Here is a 20,942-nt window from a genome sequence, read left to right as displayed (position 1 = left end):
AGATGGCACGCGTCGCAGGGTCTCTGTTCGATCTAGTAGTCGTGTAAGTCGTCTTTCACTTGTAACTGGAAGTTGCGGACGGTAATAGTAGAATTGGACAGATTAGACACGATGACGAAATCGAAGATTTATTGAGACAAAATGGCGACGTACAGTCTAGTGTTTAGAAACGTTGACTGGCAAAATACAGGTACTGCGGTTGCACAGGACCCTGTGTGTGTTATGCAAGTTTAAAGATTTCCGCCTGTAGCGGTGTCGCACGTGCGTCAAAACGGTTCAACACAAAAAAGACTGTTGTCGTGTCAAACGCCGTTCGGTGTTTCGTTGTTTACGAGACGTGAGCATAAGAAAAAACATCTACCGTTTGTTTTAATGATCGGAAGGCGTTAGTATGCTGTGAAAATGTCTCGTTTCCATATGTGAAACAATACCGAAGACGTTTAAGTATTAACATCCACAATTATTATGCGGTGCTCACTTTATAGAGTTCATTACGATTTTTCGCAATTCTCTCGATGACTGCGTTTGCGGAATGAGTCCTGCTTATTTGAGCTAGCAGGTATAACAAAATTTGCTGGCTGCAAACAATGAGTAGGTCGGCAAAAAACGTTCCGCTTCTTCGAAGTTGTCAAGTGTTTACCGTATGTTGTTACGAAAGTTTCGTGGGTTGTAAGACTCAAAACATTGAAACTTAGGCGGCCAGTGTTTATCCTGGTCGTCGCACCAAAAAAGTTTCGATGTTGAAACTGGGTTGAAGTGTAGTCTGGTAGAACGGTTACCACGCTGTAATCTGCCATGATTTGAACACTTACCACTCGTCTTATCGGTGAGGCAGATTCTTTCGATGTATTGGAATGAGTCCTGTTCATTTAAGCTAAGAATATATGTTCTGGCCACAGAAAAATGAATAGGACGGGGAGAAACATTCTGCCACATCAAAGTATTATTCTTTTCGACTTAATATTAGGCGGGTGTAGTCTAGTGGAACAGTTACCATGCTGTAAACTGCCAAGACTTGAACACCTAGCTGGAGGAATCGTCTTGTCGGTGAGACGAGACCTCTATAAAAATAGCGAACAGCGAACCAGACCCCTCTGGGGTTTTGTTCGTTGTTCGCTTTTTTTTATTTAAAATGTTACGACCCCTTACTTTTCTTGCTTCCCTTACATGCATCGACAAACCTAAAATAGGCGAACGCCGAGACAGATTCACTCATTCGTCGTCTCTCTCGTCGTTCGCCTTTTTTCTCACTGGTTTTTTTTTCATATGGAACGGTCCGTATTCGTACCATACAACTGCAAAACTGCAACTCCAATGAACACGCATTGAAAAAAGGCGAACGGCGAAAGAGACAACGAATGAGTGAGTCTCTCTCGGCGTTCGCCTTTTTTCTCACTGATTTTTTTTTCATATGGAACGGTCCGTATTCGTACCATACAACTGCAAAACTGCAACTCCAATGAACATGCATTGAAAAAAGGCGAACGGCGAAAGAGACAACGAATGAGTGAGTCTCTCTCGGCGTTCGCCTTTTTTCTCACTCGTTTTTTTATAATGAACGTTTAAAAAAAACAAATGAAGCGTTCGTAAAGCGAAAGAAAATTATAAAATCAGTCGTTTAAATCATAATTATATCACTTTCTTCAAAAACGATCGGTTTTTTGAGAAATTACCAAAAGTAACTTTAATGTAACTCCAAGGTTTCAGAGATTGTTTCTTTTTTCAATAGGACATTCTGTATCTTGAAAAAGTTTAAATATACAGAACGGTGGATCATAAGTAATGGGACATCGAGCTACAGCATATTCCTGACATCAAAATAATACGATTTAGCTAAATTGTCCTATACCGAAAGTTAATATTAAGAAAGATACAGGGTGTAAAAGTTGAAATTTTGTTTTTGATTTTTTATTATTATCATCAAGGTCTTTTGATATAGATTTTTGACAATTTGTATAAGAGGGTTTTGCAAGTCGGTAAATACGAAGTTTTCATCTATTTTGCAGTAGCTGATAGGGAGCGCTATTATTGCAACTTTTTCAACTGCTTAAAAAGACTCAAACTTTTTCTACGCCACTAAAACGGACACACGACTTCAAAATATGATTCTCATGTGTTTTTTTTACGTTAAATAGTATAAAGTTATACTTTTTCTAAGTTTTAGAAGTTGACCGTTTTTCAGATATCCGATATTTTGATATTGTATACAGCAACTAAGTAAAGTAAAGTAAGTTTGTATTTTGCCTTTGTAGAACCGTAAACACAGTAAGTACTTAAAACGGCCAAATTTGATATACACTGGACAATTCAAATGAATCTGTCGGTCTAGTCGGCATTGACATCCACATTTCAGTTTTTTTTTGGGGCCCTTTTTTCTTTTTATGATTTTGTTGTGTTTTTTCCTTTTAAGTGATAGTTAATAATATTAATATAAGATGCACTCAAATTTTCAATATTGGTTTGTTTATTAATTGAATGTTTTCCTGGGTAATCGCAACCATCTCATGAAGTAAACGTTTCCTATAATTACTTTGCCTTCCAATTATTTGGGTGTTAGCTAAATTCGAATTATAGCCCGTTCTTAGCTTATGTTCCACCAATGCCGTAGGATTGCGCTTTGTAGTAGCATTTTTACAATCGTTTCTGTGTTCATAAACACATCTGTCCAATGTAACAACCATTGCAAGCCAAACAGGAAACTTTGTAGATCACGCTGGACTGTGACATAATATTTGAGGGTGCCTTTAAATGAGTAAAATGTCTTTATTTTCAACCAGGTATGTAATAACGTTATTTCTTATGTGTAAACCAGGTGGAAAGATGAAAATTACCTGCTTTTACTTTCCACCCGGGTGGAAAGTACTCACTCACTCACTACCTTATTGTTAGAGACTATTAGCAATCAATGTTTCATCTGAAAGATTTATTAAAAGTTCGATGAGATTTTGAAAAACTGGTTGAAAATAAAATAGTATACAAACCACGGTAGAAAGTTTAATTTCTGTCTCGAGATAAAACATTTTCCACCTGAGTATGTAATATACTATTTCTTTATAGTGTTTTCACTGCTGAGGGCTATTTTGATATTATCTACTTCAGAAAAGGAGTTTAATTTTAATAAACGGGCCATAATTTTAATTTTGCTAACACACAAATAATTGGAAGGCAAGGTAATTATAGGAAACGTTTACTTCATGAGATGGTTAGGGAAAATATTCGATTAATAAACGAACCGGTATTGAAAATTTGAGTGCATCCTATCTTAATATTATTAACTATCACTTAAAAGAAAAAAACACAACCAAACCTTAAAAAGAAAAATCGTTGAAAATGGTGAGGTTTTGTGGCACACGAGATGTGCGTTTATTACTTTAATAAACGCCTTTACCGAGATCTTGTTTCAGAGGTAGAATCAAACCACTTGGTAGAAAAATATAATTTAATAAATAAATAACAGTTAAAACTAATTGACTAAAGGGTTGGTTTATCAACTTAGTGAATCGGAATAAAACCTTCAAACATAATTCCCAAAAGTAACACTTTAAACAATACCTTTTACATGCACAAAATATTACAATAATAAATCCATACATTTGTTAAACAATGATGAGGGCAGCTTTCTGGAGGGTTTGACACTCGCGATTTATTATAATTTAGGAAATGGTTTACTATTTAATTAATTTACGAACCCGGTGAAGAATTCGGGACGACTACATTTTGTGGCGTGAGCGAAGTCTGTGGCTGGGTGCTACGGCGCACGGCGAAACAGCACTGACTGTCTGGACAAGACTGGGAAGACTGTACTCCGAATACTTCGGACTTCTTTGAACTAACTTCAATAGGGCGGTTACCCCCTTTCTTCCAACATTCCAAGTTCTAATTCCACCAATTAGAAACTCCCAGACCTGGTCTCCTCTAGCCGACAACTCGTGACGACCCTCGGTACTTTGTGTGGTAACGGTAATGGGAGGTTTTGTTGTTGTTTATCAATCCTAATCCTCTGATAAGCCGTAATACGGCGAAACCGGTCAGAGGATTGGGATTGATAAACAAAACCTCACAATTTTCAACCAATAAGATCGGTGTTTACATAGAGTTGAGGGAGACCGTGACAGTAAATGACAACGTTTTTAATAAGACAGGATGTAAAAATTAACAGAGTGTCTTTTTTGCTAAAATTGTTCATTTCATATGTTTGATATGCGAGAAACAAAGATGTAAAAAGTCTATGTCATTCTCAAAAGGTAAAAACTATAATTTGTCACCATTTCGGAGTTCACCTTGAGGCTGTCATATTTTGTGACATATTGACATATACCTAACCGTGAAAGAATGTTACAAAAGGTTAAGAAGAAGATAAGCAAATATAATGTATGGAAATTTAAATTTCCGAATGAAAAAAAAGTGGCACTCTACCACGATCTTTACAACGATTTGTCGTTTGACATATTGTCATTTTCTGACGAAACCAATGCTGATAGCGTATTTGATGACTGAACCTATTTGATACGTACAGACAAAAGCTACAAATTGTTATAGAGCAAGAAATACGGCAAAGTAAACATCAACTTAGTTATGGTAAATAAACTTAATTAATGTCATTTTGACGTGTAAAGGTGTCGTGTTCAGCGACCCCGTAAACTCCATATAAGCATGTTCTTCTGTCAATATTGTCAATTTAACCTTAAAAATTTCACATTTCTGTCATTTGATAGCTAACGATGGAAGTGGTGGAAATCCAAACTAATTTCATTTTGAAGATGACCTACACACTGTCACATACTGTCATATTTTGTAACAAATGACCTATCAGTCAGTGGTCAGTTTTTTCAATATTTTTTTTGTAATCTCGGAAGCTAGGGCTTCCGGTTCCGGGATCCCGGTACCGGGGTTTTTTGGGACTTCGGGTGGCTCTAGGATCCGTGATTCTCTGTTAACTGGTTAGCTTGTGTTTGCCTGTTTATTTTGCCTGCTTATGACTTGCTTGCTTAATATTATACAGTTTCAAAAGTTGTTGACTTGTTGCTTTTTTTACGTGAAAAATGAAAGCAAAGTGGTCACTAGATGTGACAAGGTAATTAATCTATAATCAGAGGTTTTAGTTAGTGTACGAGTAGGAGTAGAGTTTCGAGTGGGTACTGAGTACTGCAAAAATTTGTTTTTTAGGGTGTTATCGTAAATCAAAAAGCTTTTGAAGCAATAAAGGACCGTATTTCTAAACCCCTTTCCTTATGCAGACCTGACTTTTCTAAGAGTTTCTATTCAATTTTTTTTCAATGCAAAAATTCAAGATAGTGGCTATAAGAATTTACAAAGTTATCATCCATATCTCGGAAACCAATGACAATAGACTACGTCATCGTGTTCTACGTAAAAAAGTGCCCTAATAATGCCTTAGTTTCAAAACTCTCTTTGGCTTAGTAAAGAAGCTAGCAATTGTTAAAAATGACGTTTTACCAATTTTCCGGAAAACGAAGATACTCTAATTTGGAAACCGGGAATAAGTTTTACATAAAATTCTCTAAAACTTTCCCCATTTAACCGACTTTGTAGCTCTTACGGTTACCGAGATCCCAATACATGTAGAACCAATTTGGGACACACTGTATGTACAGGGTGATTGATTCAATTTTGACCAGGGTGATTGATTGAATTTTGACCACCCCTTTAACTTCCTTGATTTTGATTTTAGCAAAAAACGTTAAACACAAAACTAGTAGATATTTAGGTCTACTTCTCTCTTAGATAAAGAGTTATAATACAGGGTGTCCCAATTTTAAGTAACGAACCAAACATGTTTTTTTTAAATACATTGACCAACTTCTTATTCGATATTTTAATTCTACGTCAAATTCTAGGCCTAATTGATGTAAAATGTCTGTATCGGTATTCAACTGTTTCCTTTTACATGATTGCAGCGTTCGGCTTCGCCTCAAGCTGCAATTTTCATGTGCAAGCGGCAAATATGTACTTTCCGCTCTTAATATAGAATGTACTATTTTCGACGACTTACTTTGAAAGTACCTCATGTACGCTTCCATTTAGAAGCAGAAAGGGGTTATTTGCCGCGCGCGAGCAGAAAGAGAGATTTTCTGCTCTAGAGCGTTTTCGCTTTCTACTAACAATCTAGTCACCAACTTTTTTCGGCGTTTCCATAACAACGCTTGACATACCTGTTTGAAATAACCACATTCCGTCAAAGTGATTTATCGGTGACAATGAGTTCGAGCGACGAAAATGATGTGAGTTGTCCTTCTAATCCGCCCCACAGCAGTCGTCGAAAAAATATCGTCTATATTTCGAGCCAAAAGTACTTTTGCCGCTTTTACATGATTGCAGCGTTCGGCTTCGCCTCAAGCTGCAAATTTCATGTGCAAGCGGCAAATATATACTTTCCGCTCTTAATATAGAATATACTATTTCGTCCTAAAGATTGTTTTCCTCGGCCGTAAAACGGCCTCAGACGCCAAACTTTCTTTCGGCCAAAAAAATACCATTTCACGGCCTAGGTATACAAATAACTAGAGTCTAGGATTAAAAAGCACTAAAATTGTGAAAAAAAGCGCTTAAAAAGCAAAATAATTTTCTTAAAAAAGCATAAAAATCTGTAAAAAGCACAAAACTCTTTCAGAGATGCAAGTTTTTTTTAAGTTCAATTTCTAGAAAATTTTTGAAAATTTAAAATTGCTTTAGAAGCATACGGAAGATTTTAGACTGTTTTAAAAACTTTCAAAAGTATTTTGAACTACTTGAGAGCATTTGGAAGGTTCTGAAATTCTTTAGAGGCATTTGGAATCTCTTACACGGTTCACAAAATTTTTTGGTAGCTTCTAAACTGCTTTAATACCTTCTGGGAGCTTCTAGACTAGTTGAAAAGCGTTTGGAATCTTTTAGACTGTTCTATATGATTTTGAAAGTTTTTAGACTGTTTTGAAAGACTTTCGACTGCTTTAGAAGCATTTTGGAGTTTCTGTAGTGTTTTGAAATCTTTTTAGACTACTTTAGGAGCATTGAAGGTTCTGGACTGCTTTTAAGACATGTGAATTTGAAGTTTAGAAAGCTTTGAAACTACTTTAGAAGCATACCGAAGCTTTTAGACTGCCTTGAATTTTTTTGAGAGCTTCTAGACTAGTTGAAGATTATTTGGAAGCCTTTAGAGTGTTCTAAAAGTTTTTGGAAGCTTTTAGACTATTTTGAAAGACTTCCGACTGCTTTAGAAGCATTTTGGAGTTTCTGTAGTATTTTGAAATCTTTTTAGACTACTTTAGGAGCATTGAAGGTTCTGGACTGCTTTTAAGACATGTGAATTTGAAGTTTAGAAAGCTTTGAAACTACTTTAGAAGCATACCGAAGCTTTTAGACTGCCTTGAATTTTTTTGAGAGCTTCTAGACTAGTTGAAGATTATTTGGAAGCCTTTAGAGTGTTCTAAAAGTTTTTGGAAGCTTTTAGACTATTTTGAAAGACTTCCGACTGCTTTAGAAGCATTTTGGAGTTTCTGTAGTATTTTGAAATCTTTTTAGACTACTTTAGGAGCATTGAAGGTTCTGGACTGCTTTTAAGACATGTGAATTTGAAGTTTAGAAAGCTTTGAAACTACTTTAGAAGCATACCGAAGCTTTTAGACTGCCTTGAAATTTTTTGAGAGCTTCTAGACTAGTTGAAGATTATTTGGAAGCCTTTAGAGTGTTCTAAAAGTTTTTGGAAGCTTCTAGACTGTTTTGGAAGGCTTTATACATATTTTGGAGTTTCTGTAGTGTTTTAAAACCTTTTTAGACTACTTTAGGAGCATTTGGAAGGTGTTTGGACAGTTTAAAGAGCCTTGAAGGTTCTACCCTGCCTTTAAGACATTTGAAACTTTGTAGACGGTTTGAGAAACTTTTGGAAGATGTTAAACTGCTTTAGAAGCATACGGAAGGAAGCTTTTGAGAGTTTCTAGATAAATTGAAAAGCATTTGGAAGCTTTTAGAAGCTTGTAGGCTGCTTGGTAAGTTTTGCAAAGCATTTTAGAGGTTTTATAGTGTTTTGGAATGTTTTTTAGACTACTTCAGGAGTATTTGGAAATTTTGAATGGAAATGTCAGTTTAAATTTGTAATTTGATACATTTTGGAACATGTTTTTGTCGTTCAGAAGCCTTCAATATCTCAATATAGCAATTTTTTGTCAAAGCAGTTATTAGTTTAGTTTATTTTTAAAAACTTGAAAAGTTTGTTTTGTAAAAAACTAGTTAAACCATACAAAAATAGCAGTAAATAAGCACAAAAAACTAAAATAAGCACAAAACGAATAAAAAAGCAAAAAAAGCATCAGCAAAATCTGTCAAATGACGCGTTTTTGCATAAATCGTTCCCACTAGATGTCAAAGGTTGGTTGCTCTTGATTATTTACAAAAAGCAAAATTTCTAGAAATCCGGACTCTACAAATAACTATTATGAGTGCAACACGAGGTTAAACGGTTCGACAAACGAGACATACTATAATAGTTGTGAAATTTGGCGGAAAAATGTCTCGAAACATGGGGTATTTTGGCAGTGAATCCTGGTCGCAAATTTGGTTATCATAAAAAAAATTAGGCATTGTAAACTAGAAGGTTAAAGAACTTATAATGGGGTATAAATGTAGTCCGAAATACCTTGAATTTATGAACTTTTGTAGCTTAGTTTTTTAATTTAACCCAACCTACAGAGATTTATCTACGTAATATTGAAAGATTGGATCAAATACAACAAGTAGTTTTTCTGTAATTCACTGCCAAAAAACGCATGATTATACGGGTGAGCGTATAGCTTTAAAATAGTTCAACTTGTAGTAGTAGTCCATGTTCTCAAAGTGGAGGTAAATTTTGTCACACACACACACACATCATTTTTTGTGAGTACATTTGTCTTAAAAGAATTGTCAAGGGGTGCGTAAGGTGCCGCAGAGTTGATCCGAAACCTATTGGATTTCTGACGGGATCTTTACCACGTTCTAGAGTGACCCCTTGCAGGCCATTTTATAACTGTGGAGTTGACTATGCTGGTCCAATCCTAATAAAGGAAGGTACGCTTAGAAAAAGCAAAGTCGTAAATACGTACATATGTATTTTTATCTGCTAGAGCGGTTCATATTGAACTTGCTAAGGATTTAACCACGGATAGCTTTCTAAATTATTTAAAAAGATTTTTTTCAAGACGCGGTTTACCTGCCAATATTCATTCTGATAACGGTTTGAACTTTGTTGGAGCAAACAATTATTTCGTAGAACATTAGGACCAATTAAATAACACTGAACACAATCAAAAGGTTAGTTGGTTAAGTTACTGGGATGAATATACAGGGTGATTCACGGTGATGGTATATTAGAAGTATCCAGAGAAACGCTTAACATTTTTTGTTGAAATTTAGAGTGTAGGCTGGGGGGGAGGGGGTACAAACTCTCTTTCTAAAATAGTTTGGACTTTGCGGTGTTGCCAGATCAGTCGGAATGAACCCCAATTTTTTATTTTCCAATGGAACGCCCTGTTTCTAATCTCATTTTTGAATTGCTCGCAAAAAGACTAGTAATTATTCTTAATACTTCCCTATACTTATTCTAAAATATTTCATAAAAATAGTGAATTTGTCAGCAAAACGGTAGTCTAAACAATAATTAAATTCTCAAGTTCTGAAAGGTTTGCTGATGTGACCTTTTGTCCTCAGTTATACAATACTACATGGTTGAAAAGCCCAGAGAAAGAAAATGAAAAAAATCTACAGGGTGGTCAATGTCAACCTTTTAGTCGGACAGATAGAAAAACTGCCAAAAGTTCGTTTTTTTAAATAAATCCATGGGTGTTTTATGGTTTGTATTCAAAGAACATTAAATTTAGAACAAATTTATGTATACTTTTCCTATGCCTAACTTCAACCGTTTCTGACTTATTAACAGTTTTCCTTAAAGTGGTTATAAAAGGTATCTGTCAAATTTAACACTGTTTCAAACGTCTTTTCTTAAATTGTGTAATTCTTTTCATTACACCAGTGCCGCTATTATGAATTCATTCATAATGTATGGAGAATGTGACCGAATTATCAGCCAAACGTGCAGAAAATTAAATGAAACTTATCTAAACCTGACGCCGATTGGCGGAGGAATTTTAAAATAAATTAAACAAATAAACTTATAATATTTACAATAAATGTTTAAATTGCTGTCCATTGGTTTCTAAACATTTCCAGAGTCGAGTGGCAATACCGTAAGTTGTAGTGCTTCTTAACTCTCTTTCATCTAACTCACGGAAAGCTTCTTCTTTGCTGTTTTATAAACAAAATCTTATATTCTACCACAGACGTAAAAATCGAGAGGTGTAAAATCGGGTGATCTAAGTGGGCAATTCCATGGCCGTAAACGTCGAATCCATCGGTCGTCAAAAATTCTGTACAAAGCGCGGCTCAATTCATCTGTACAATGCGCAGGCGCTCCATCCAGCTGGTACCAGGTATTTCGGTACTGTTCCAGAGGAAGGGTTTCCATAAAATTTTCGACAACAGTTTCAATAATTTGTAAGAAATTTTGTGAAGTCAAACTTTCGTCATAAATAAAATACCGGATTTGATTGTTCATGACCAAACAAAAAACGTTGAAACTAAATTTATCTTGATGTGCTGAATCCCTGGTGCAATGAGGAATTTTTCGATGTCAAAAATGATTATGTTTCTGTTAAAAATGCCTTCCGGGGTAAATTTAGATTCATCGGTCCAAATAATGTTTGAAAGGAATCGAGGATTCTCTTGATTGCGGATAATTCACGAAACTGGGTTCTTTGTTGGTGGTCGTCAGGCTGGGTTGGAGGTTACTGTTTTTTTTTTAAACGTCAGCTAGAGGGTTCAGTGTGATGAGTGGGTAGATCTTCTGGGAGTAAGGGTAGATAGGAAACGGTTTCTTGTAGAGCATGCGAGGAGAGTGGGAGAGGTGGTTACTAAGTTAACGGGGTTGTGTAGAAATAAGGGACTTGGGGCATGCTGCAAGAACCCAGCCTGCACAGGGTGGTAGAGGAAACTAGAGGGCGAGTGGCGGATATGAATAGGGGTGGATAGGAAGGAAGGGGTGATGGCGAGTGTGGTGGGGGGGTTGAGTTGAGTGAGCACGTGATTGATGTCTGCGAGAGTGATGAAAGGGTGAGAATGAGAGAAAAGGGAGTATATTGGGCCTCCGTACAGTTGAGACGTGGCGGAAAGATGGACCTGAAGGGTATGGCCATCGTTAACGATTGGGCGGAGGAGGTTATAAGGGAGGAATAGACGGCTCACCAGACTAGAGATGGAATAGGGTTGCGTCCGGAAGTGGAAAATATGTAAATATTGTAAATACGGTTCAGTTCTGGTAGGTTAAGTTGATTTTTTAGGGTATTAGTAAGTTTTTGTATTATTAAGTTTTGTATTAGTATTTAAGATTTGTATTAGCGTTTAAGTTTTTTTTGGGGAAATAAAGGAATAAGGTCTTCTTCCCCGCGGATTTTTGGAGAAGTGGAGGCGTTGGGGTTCCGTTGAGAGTGGTTTGGTGCGATAGTGGGTACAGGATAAGGTTTAAACCCTAACAAGGGTCGGGTAAGCACCGTAAGACCGTTTAATTGGTCACCCGACAGTTCTTATAGGTCGGCGGCTTAAAACCGATTTTTAGTTTCTTCATCTGCTTTCTTCATAAGACAATCCTATCTTTCGCACAGGTGGCAAAGGCAGTGCAGTCCGGTATTTATAATTTGCATTGGAGTAAGCGATCAATTAGCGTTTATAAACAGAGTCCCACAATATTTTTTTCTTTTCACGCCGCCCATGCTCAACAAGACACCGACTATTTTAGTGTTTTCAGTTGTTTCAACTGACTTCGTATAGACTATAATTCGATATATTATCTGTAGATTTTTCTACGCATTTAATAAAATGATCCTCCAATGTCACTGTCAACAGGAATGACTACTAATAAGCTCGAAAACTACTTGATTGTGTAAGTATTAAGATACCCGACACGAATACAAAAAAAAAAAATCAGTCCTCAAAACAGAAGAGTACCCACTCTGAAACACAATACGAATTAGAAGAATCAGGATTTTTTTTAAATAATAAAAGGCAATGCATTTCTGAATAATAATTTATTCAGTACGTGTACTTCTACCTACAGTTTTTGGCATTTTTTTATTGGTTGAATCTTCCAATTCTTTGGGTTTGTAATAGTGTGGCGCTACTTCTAATAACCATTTACTTTCAATTTCAATAACTTGCCTCATAAATTCCTTAGTAGTAAATACCAGCTCATGGTAAAGTATCCAACGTGGCAGCTCTTCAAATAATGCACTATTTGGATGAATAGTGACAGTCTAAAATTTAAATACACGTTTTAAAGTATTGCAACGAACACACAAATTGAAGATGCAGGAGGAATAACGATTAACGTCCAAAATAGTTATTTTTGTTCAAACGGACGTAAAGTACTCACTTCACGTACTAAACTGCTCGTCAAAAAGAATGGGACAGCAAAATTTTTGCTCTTTTTTGAGCGGCTGCTTCTTCAAATTGATATACTTGATTCTAATAATTTTTTTGAGGATTAAAAGGTATTTTCTTCCTCTTTCTTTTGACCTAAATGATCTTTTTGAAAGGTGCCGCGGATCCGAGTATACAGGGTGTGACTGAGGTGTAGTCATAAAATGAAAAATTCGGTCAAACGCCATTCCTCGCAAAAATTTTTTTTACGTTTTACAATAGCCTTAATCGAGTCTTGCGGTCAATATCTCTAAACGTTTTCGCCAGTTTGGCGATTAAAGGCCGTTTACAAAATTTATTGCAAAATTTTTAAAATGTGGTTACTTTAGATTTAGATCTTTTGTGGAAGAAGAGCGGGATTAGCAAGTTTACACTTAAAACTACCCAATTTAAGTAAAAAACATACACTGCGAGATACAGGGTGACCCAAAAAAAATTTGAAAAAAAATCATATGTTTTATCATAAATCTTAGCATGTTCAGTCATTTTAATGGAAAATAATGATATTGGATAGTGAAGCACAAGCACACAGAAGCAAAAAAAAATCAAATAAAATCTTATGTGCATGCATTTGTAGACGTGTGTTGAGTACCATAGCAACACGCTATTGTCAATAGTGACAATTTATTTCGACGCTTCGAATTTTTGGCATCGAATGACATTATCTTTGACTCTTTCTTTTGTAAGATTAACAGTATTCCACTTTATCGAAATGCCGCTATTTTCCGATGGAGAATTATCAGTTATTATGAGGCAAGTAGGGAAGTTAGAAAGATTATTAATTTATAAACAGGTTACGGGAGCGCGGCTGCTCACTTAGTGAGATCAGCAACATCATGGCTGCTCCCAGGTCCACCGTCCACAGGGTTTTCAAAAGAAATGTCCGTTTTGGAAATGTTGGCTACAGACTTACAGGACGAAGTGGTCGACCGCGTTCTACAAGTCGCCGCCAGTCAGTGCGACGTCGCCGCATCTTAAATGCGACCCAAGTTAATGCAGCCCTCCGAACAGGAACGGGTGCAGTCATTTCTTCATCCAGTTCGAAGAAGGCTGCATGAACGTGGATTACATGCAAGAAGACGAGCCGCTTGTTCAGCTTTGCTGCCTGCACACCGACTTGCAAGAAGGAGATGGGCAGCTGTCCATGCTCATTGGGGAATTGATGAATGGAGTAAGTGTAATGTTCACGGATGAATGTCGGTTCAATTTGTATGAATCTGACGGGCGATTATTGGTATGGAGAGAAAGAAATGAACGAGATATGGAAGAATGCATGAATGCTAGGGTTGCTTTTGGGGGAGGTGGAATTACAGTTTGGGGCGGGATTATGAGGAATGGAAGAACAGATTTAGTCATTTTGATTGAGGATAGTATGAATGCGCAGAGGTACAGGGATATGTATATACGTGATATTGTTGTTCCCTTTTATCGAAACTTTGGGAACGGTTTTATCTTAATTGGCGACAATGCTCGTCCACATCGAGCCAGAATCGTACAAGAAATTTTGAGAGAGAACAACATCGAACGAATGGAGTGGCCTGCAAGGTCACGTCACAGGATATGAACGTAATAGAGCACGTATGGAGTAGAATGAAATTGAGAATAAATGGCTCTCAGCTCATAAATTTCAAAATTTGAATGAGTTGACAGAAATGGTGAGGGTTGAATGGGAGGCAATTCCCCAAAATTTTATGGTGGATAGCATGCCAAGAAGGGTTGCGGAGTTGCAACAAACTGCTGGGGGACCGACAAGGTATTAAGAACAAATGGGTTTGTAGCCCGCAAAGTCATCGGATATGAATACTGTGGACTTGGTTTTTTTTAAATTAAAAACCATTATTTTCGATTAAATTTACCGAATAAAGATACATGTTTTTTTTTGTATGGTAAAACATTTGATTTATCTTTTGTATGATTTTTTAACCCACTCTGTTTATAAAGGTTCGCGGTTTATAAATGTTCACCTAAAATGGGTGAATTGAAATGTAATTTTGCTAATCTTGTTTTAAATTCAATAATTTCGAATTTAAAACAAGAGAATTAAAAAGAACCATTTTTTTAATATCGTAAACGCCCCTTAATCGACAACCTGGCGAAAACGTCTAGAGATATGAATTGAATTACTAAACAAATAGTGTGCTTCTCTATCCAATATCATTATTTTCCATTAAAATGACTGAACATGCTAAGATTTATGATAAAACATATGATTTTCTTTTAAAATTTTTTTTTGGGTCACCCTGTATCTCGCAGTGTATGTTTTTTACTTAAATTGGGTAGTTTTAAGTGTAAACTTGCTAATCCCGCTCTTCTTCCACAAAAGATCTAAAAAAATTGTTTAATTTTAAACAACAGAATCAAAAGTAACCTCATTTTAAAAATTTTGCAATAAATTTTGTAAACGCCCTTTAATCGCCAAACGGGCGAAAACGTTTAGAGATATTGACCGCAAGACTCGATTAAGGCTATTGTAAAACGTAAAAATTTTTTTTGCGAGAAATGGCGTTAGACCAAATTTTTCATTTTTTGACTACACCTCAGTCACACCCTGTATACTCGGATCCGTGGCAACTTTCAAAAAGATCATTTAGGTCAAAAAAAAGTAAAATGCACTTTTACGGCCGGGGTCAATAGCAACGGCCGAAAAAAAAGTACAGGGTAAAAATAAATTAACAATCACTATGTCACCGTCTACGCTTATGATTGCTGGTTACGATCTCTCTATGTGACCACTGTCTGCACTAATTACAGCAGTACACCCATCAATATCAGTACAGCAATCTTCGCCTCCCAATTTCATTTTGGCGTATATGAAAAAATGGAAAATATTTCTGACAAGAGTCAGTTTATTATTTAACGTCACATCGACAATGCATAACCAGCAAACATTACAATAAACGTCACCGTGATTGCTAGACCCTTCTCATTTTATTTAAATTTTTTGTTCAAACTATATTTATTTAGAAATTCTTAATTTTTGATAAATAAAATGAGAAGGGTCTAGCAATCACGGTGAAGTTTATCGTTAAGTTTGCTGGTTATGCATTGTTGATGTCACGTTAAATAATAGACTGACTCTTGTCAGAAATATTTTCCATTTTTTCATATACGCGAAAATGAAATTGGGCGACGAAGATTGCTGTACTGATGTGGTTGGGTGTACTGCCGCTAAACAGTACGTGAAGTGAGTACTTCACGTCCGTTTGAACAAAAAAGTACCTTTGAAGAAATTTTTTGAAAGTTTCTTTAAATCCTCGAATTTAGCAGCTGCATTCTGAGTATTTTTGGTCTTTTGGAAAATTTTCCTGATTCTAACCGATTCTGAGATATTCGCCTTTTTTGCTTGCTGCTTTGCTTTTTTTTCTGGAAATCGCATCAAAAATTCCGTTTGTTTGCCATTTTTAGAATTAAAGCGACCATAAAAAGCTTAAAATGTTCGTCTTGAACTGCCCTTGTTAACCGTCACACTATTAAACATACCAGGTGTCCAAGAGCACCCTGGACATAGGAGATTAACATGGGAAAATGGTTTTGATTTTTTTGCGCCTGTACGGTTCATTTAATGGAAAAACGCTTTAGATAAAAGTTGTAGAGCACATTTTCGGCTATCAACTCGTAATTTTTTCAATACCGTAGACTTGACCATTAAGACGAAAAACGGATCTAAAATTCGGAAATTTTAAATCTCGCGCCAAGCGGTTGTTAAGGAAAGTTTATATCTGGCCGTGCTACCAACCTTTTAAAATCATAACAAATCGCTGTCAGTCATTCTGTAATCAAAACATTCAAAACAAGTTTATTTAGTAATAGTTACTACCCACATATTGCAAAGAAAATAAAAATAAATCGTGATAAAAACACTTTATCAGTAGCCACAGTCCAAAAATCTGGTAAGTTGCGTTTATAACCTCATTCAATGTCTCTACTCAACTTATTTACTTTGTAGCAAAATTCTTTAAGAAAACACTGGTTTTGCTTGCAAATATTTAATGAGGATGACCGAATCACCTATCTCAAGCCTCTTCATAATACTACCAAATGATTTAAAGTGATAAAAACAATAGACTAGGAAGGCCTGCAGATGTTTGAAAATAAGTTAAGCTTTACTATACAGGGACCACAAAAGAGGGCAAATACTTCCCTCAAAAGTGATGCGATTTCGTGACCTATGTGACTGCTAGTTTTAATGTATCCTTCTGTTTTGTAGTATTATCAACACACCATAGTGTTTAAGTGGTTTTATATTGTATGATGTTAATAAAAAGGAATTTTTTATAACTGATTATCAATGTTTTTTCCCTAGTTCTACAGGGTAAGGTAAGTACTGATATTTAATTAGCTCTATTAGTTAACTTGAACATCATTCACCTACAAGGATACTTGTAAAATGTCTACTAACCAAAAATAGTTTATTTGCAAGTAATGAGTAAGTCGAGTTCACATTTGATTAGTAAAGGTGTCTTTCAATCACTACATTTCACCTACCTTTTCTAATTTGGAACTCCACTATTATCCAAACAAACATTAGGTTAGTAATACAAAGTTGTTTTTATCATGGCTTGTATGGTGAAAGGTTCACCCACTCACACTCAATCTGTGGAACAATCACTGTTTATGTGGTAAGACCAGTTTTCTTTGCCACCTATTGTACCTAAGCTTTTCACTTGAAGAAAATGTATACTGTACCTTGAACGGTGAATAAATAATTAATACAAATGTTCAGTGTACAAAGTTTTATTTGGAACAATTGAGTGTGTGGAAAAAAGAACACAATTATAATGTTAATACCTAAACCTAGAATAGCTCAAACAGCTCATGTAGAAAGCTCAATTGAAAAGTTGGTTTTTTGACAATACCTACCCATATACAAAATTGTCACACCTGACTGATAATTTGACTGTGTAAGTCCATATTCTGTTTCTAGAAGGGGTTTCTCAGAGGTTTTATAGCCAGTTTAAGATTATTCACATTTCACAGGCACATCAAATTTTAAGATTTAAGTCAGATATCAACACTGAATCATTTTAAGTTTTAGTTGCAACTGATAAAGACCCTCGATGATGATAGTCCATGAAGTTAAGCACATTAAAGCTAAATTACACCACTTTTGAAGGAAGTATTTGGCCCCTTTGTTGTTGTCCCTATACAGTAGGAAACTTATCTTCAAAGATTTGGCTTCATTGTCCACTGTTTTCATCACTTTAAATCGTTTGGTAGTGTTAAACACGAAAAACTGCTGGAAATCCTTAGAAAGGCTGGCATCGACGATAGGGACATTCGGATCATAAAGAGCCTTTACTGGGGACAGTGAGCAAAGGTGAAAATAGACAACTCGCTCACTGGAAATATCGAGATCAAGAAGGGCGTGCGTCAAGGCTGCGTTTTATCTCCTCTCCTTTTTAATATTTACTCCGAGGAAATATTTAGAAGAGCATTAGAAAACGCCAGAGAGGGTATCAAAATAAATGGGGAACTAATCAATAACATCAGATACGCCGATGATACAGTCATACTTGCAAGTAATGTCGAAGAGTTGCAGCAGTTAATGGAAAGGGTTGATGATGTGAGTTCGGAATTTGGTCTAGGCCTCAACTTGAGCAAGACAAAATGGATGTTAATAAGCAAAAGCCAGCAACCGCCTCAACAACTAATGTTAAACAACCAAATTATCAATCATGTAGATTCATATGCTTACCTTGGCACGACAGTAAATGCAAAATGGGATCAATCCATAGAGATCCGATCAAGAATAGAGAAAGCTAGAGCGTCATTCAACAGCATAAGAAGCATGTTCACAAGCAGGGACTTATCGCTCTCCTTAAAAATAAGACTAGTCAAGTGCTATGTCTTCTCTGTCTTGCTGTATGGTGCGGAGGCGTGGACACTGACCGAAGCATTGATGAAAAGACTGGAGGCATTTGAGATGTGGCCGTATCGACGCATTCTCCGAATATCTTGGACCGACCACATTACCAACATAGAAGTCATACGGAGAATCGGAAAAGAAAAAGAAATTGTCTTCACAATTAAACGACGGAAGCTCGAATACCTAGGGCATATAATGAGACACGAAAAATACCGCCTGCTGCAGCTAGTGATCCAGGGTAGGGTGGATAGCAAACGAGGTCCTGGTAGGAGAAGGCACTCGTGGCTCCACAACTTGCGACAGTGGTTCGGACTCACGACTGTTCAGCTATTCAGAAGCGCCGCGAACAAGATCCGAATTGCCATGATAATAGCCAACGTCCGCAGCGGATAGGGCACATGAAGAAGAAGAAGTGTTATTAAGAGGCTTGAGATAGGTGATTCGGTCATCCTCATTAAATATTTGCAAGCAAAACCAGTGTTTTCTTAAAGAACTTTGCTACAAAGTAAATAAGTTGAGTAGAGACATGGAATGAGGTTATAAACGCAACTTACCAGATTTTTGGGCTGTGGCTACTGCCTGCTATTATGTGGGTAGTAACTCAAAATTATTACTAAATAAACTTGTTTTGAATGTTTTGATTACAGAATGACTGACAGCGATTTGTTATGTTTTTGAAAGGTTGGTAGCACGGCCGGATATAAACTTTCCTTAACGACCGCTTGGCGCGAGATTTAAAATTGCCGAATTTTACATCCGTTTTTCGTCTTAATGGTCAAATCTACGGTATTGAAAAAATTACAAGTTGATAGCCAAAAATGTGCTCTACAACTTTTATCTAAAGCGTTTTTCCATTAAATGAACCGTACACACGCAAAAAAAATAAAACCGTTTTCCCATGTTAATCTCCTATGTCCAGGGTGCGTTTGAACACCTGGTATATAGGGTGCTCAAAAAATCAAAAGGAAAACAGTTAAATTTGAAACTAACGCTTTGCCAGTTGTGACCGCGTTTACCCGGTTCTAAGAGGGTGTAAACCTAATCCGCTGGGTGCAGAAAGTAAAGCTGAGCATTTTTGGTCTTGAGCAAAATTTTCCAACTCTAACCGTGTTATTCGACTTTACTGGACTAACGATAGCTAACGAGCTAGGGGGAATCTAGCTCTTCAATTGGTCTAATGACTTATTTGATTGGAAAAGTAAAAGATAAGTTTTTAAGTTGTCGCCAATTAGCAATATATTTTCTTTTTAATCAAATAACTTTTTTGTTCAAACGGTCGTGAAGTACTCACTTCACGTACTGTTTAGCGGCCGTGAAATGCACTTTTACGGCCGGAAAGTAAATTAACAATCATTAAGTCACCGTCTACGCTTATGGTTGCTGGTTACGATTTCTCTATGTGACCACTGTGTGCACCAATTACAGCAGTACACCCATCCATATCAGTACAGCAATCTTCGTCTCCCAATTTCATTTTTGCGTAAATGAAAAAATGGAAAATATTTCTGACAAGAGTCAGTTTATTATTTAACGTCACATCAACAATGCATAACCAGCAAATATAACAATTAACGTCACCGTGATTGCTAGACCCTTCTCATTTTATTTATCAAAAATTAAGAATTTCTAAATAAATATTGTTTGAACAAAAAATGTTGTGTACACTTCGACGGTGAAATAATTTTAAAGCGAAACTTTCTTTCGGCCGAAAAAATACCTTTCACGGCCTAGGTATACAAATAACTATTTTTATCACTTCAGTTTTTCATCCATAAATTTATCAAAGTACATGTATAGGGAAATTTGTGGCGTTGCGGACATCATTAACTTCTCTTCTAACTTCTTCTTCTCCCTCGAATAATTACGGTTATAATAAATTTTTTGTAGAAAAGGCTGAGTGTTCATACCCTTAATTTTACGCATACACCTCCACTTTGATAACATGGACTATTACTTTACTTCACTAAATAAAAACTTTTTTATAAATTCATTTTTGGATGTGAACCAGCGACCTCCGTGCTGAAAACGCGGAAGTTGCTGGTACAAATCCGGCTGAAGTCGGAAAAAGTTTTTTATTTCATTTTTAATTATGTCCGCAACGCCAAAACTTTATCTATTTTTTCTATATATTAACATAGTGTTACCTGATTGTGTTTCACCGTTTTATAGTTTCCACCTTTTGACAGTCTTGCTATATGGTAAAAATATCCTGCGGTAAAGGCCTTTCGTATATCTACAGTTTCTGTCACGTTTGAAACCATTTCTATTTCAACCCGTTGCATTAAACCCACTAGTTGTTCCCTGACATCTCTGGCTCGTTTCATTGACCTGGTAGTTATTTAAGATACAAAATAAGAAAATTATTATTTTTTAAAAAAAGCAGTTTTAATTTAAAAACGAATGAGTCCTTTTAAGCTGCTTTTTACAAGTGAATTTATCTACAAGCTAACAAAAAGTAGACACTTTTTACTTTATAATAACTATAATAAACAGTTAAAATGTGTCTCCAAAAAGTACAGAATAATGCTTTTCGGAAATTTGATCTGAGATCAGATTATTATTAGTCAGCTGATTT

At 36.1% G+C, this 20,942-nt stretch overlaps 1 protein-coding gene and 1 long non-coding RNA gene across 3 annotated transcripts in view; one reads left to right on the top strand and one right to left on the bottom strand.

The window, feature by feature from the left end:
• The first annotated feature begins 5,752 nt into the window (after window positions 1–5,752).
• On the top strand, window positions 5,753–8,171 carry LOC145739893 (uncharacterized). Its single transcript, XR_014181266.1, has 3 exons — window positions 5,753–6,242; window positions 7,775–7,985; window positions 8,040–8,171. It is a non-coding gene; the product is annotated as an uncharacterized LOC145739893 (long non-coding RNA).
• A 3,924-nt stretch (window positions 8,172–12,095) lies between these two features.
• The window catches only part of LOC145739884 (putative pre-mRNA-splicing factor ATP-dependent RNA helicase mog-4), a 66,630-nt gene continuing 57,783 nt past the window's right edge, over window positions 12,096–20,942 (bottom strand). For both annotated transcript variants that reach the window (XM_081995223.1, XM_081995224.1), the window contains 2 exons: window positions 20,512–20,695; window positions 12,096–12,335 (listed from right to left, as the gene is read on the bottom strand). In XM_081995223.1, the coding sequence (XP_081851349.1) occupies window positions 12,111–12,335; window positions 20,512–20,695 (409 nt within the window). In that variant the 3' untranslated portion in view covers window positions 12,096–12,110. The remainder of the gene's footprint in view (window positions 12,336–20,511; window positions 20,696–20,942) is intronic.

Source organism: Ips typographus, unplaced genomic scaffold, assembly GCF_016097725.1.
Source record: "Ips typographus isolate SLU unplaced genomic scaffold, UJ_Ityp_2.0 IpsContig76, whole genome shotgun sequence".
NCBI lineage: Eukaryota > Metazoa > Arthropoda > Insecta > Coleoptera > Curculionidae > Ips > Ips typographus.
Note: the sequence above shows the minus strand (reverse complement) of the source record. Positions and strands in the feature narration are given on the sequence as shown.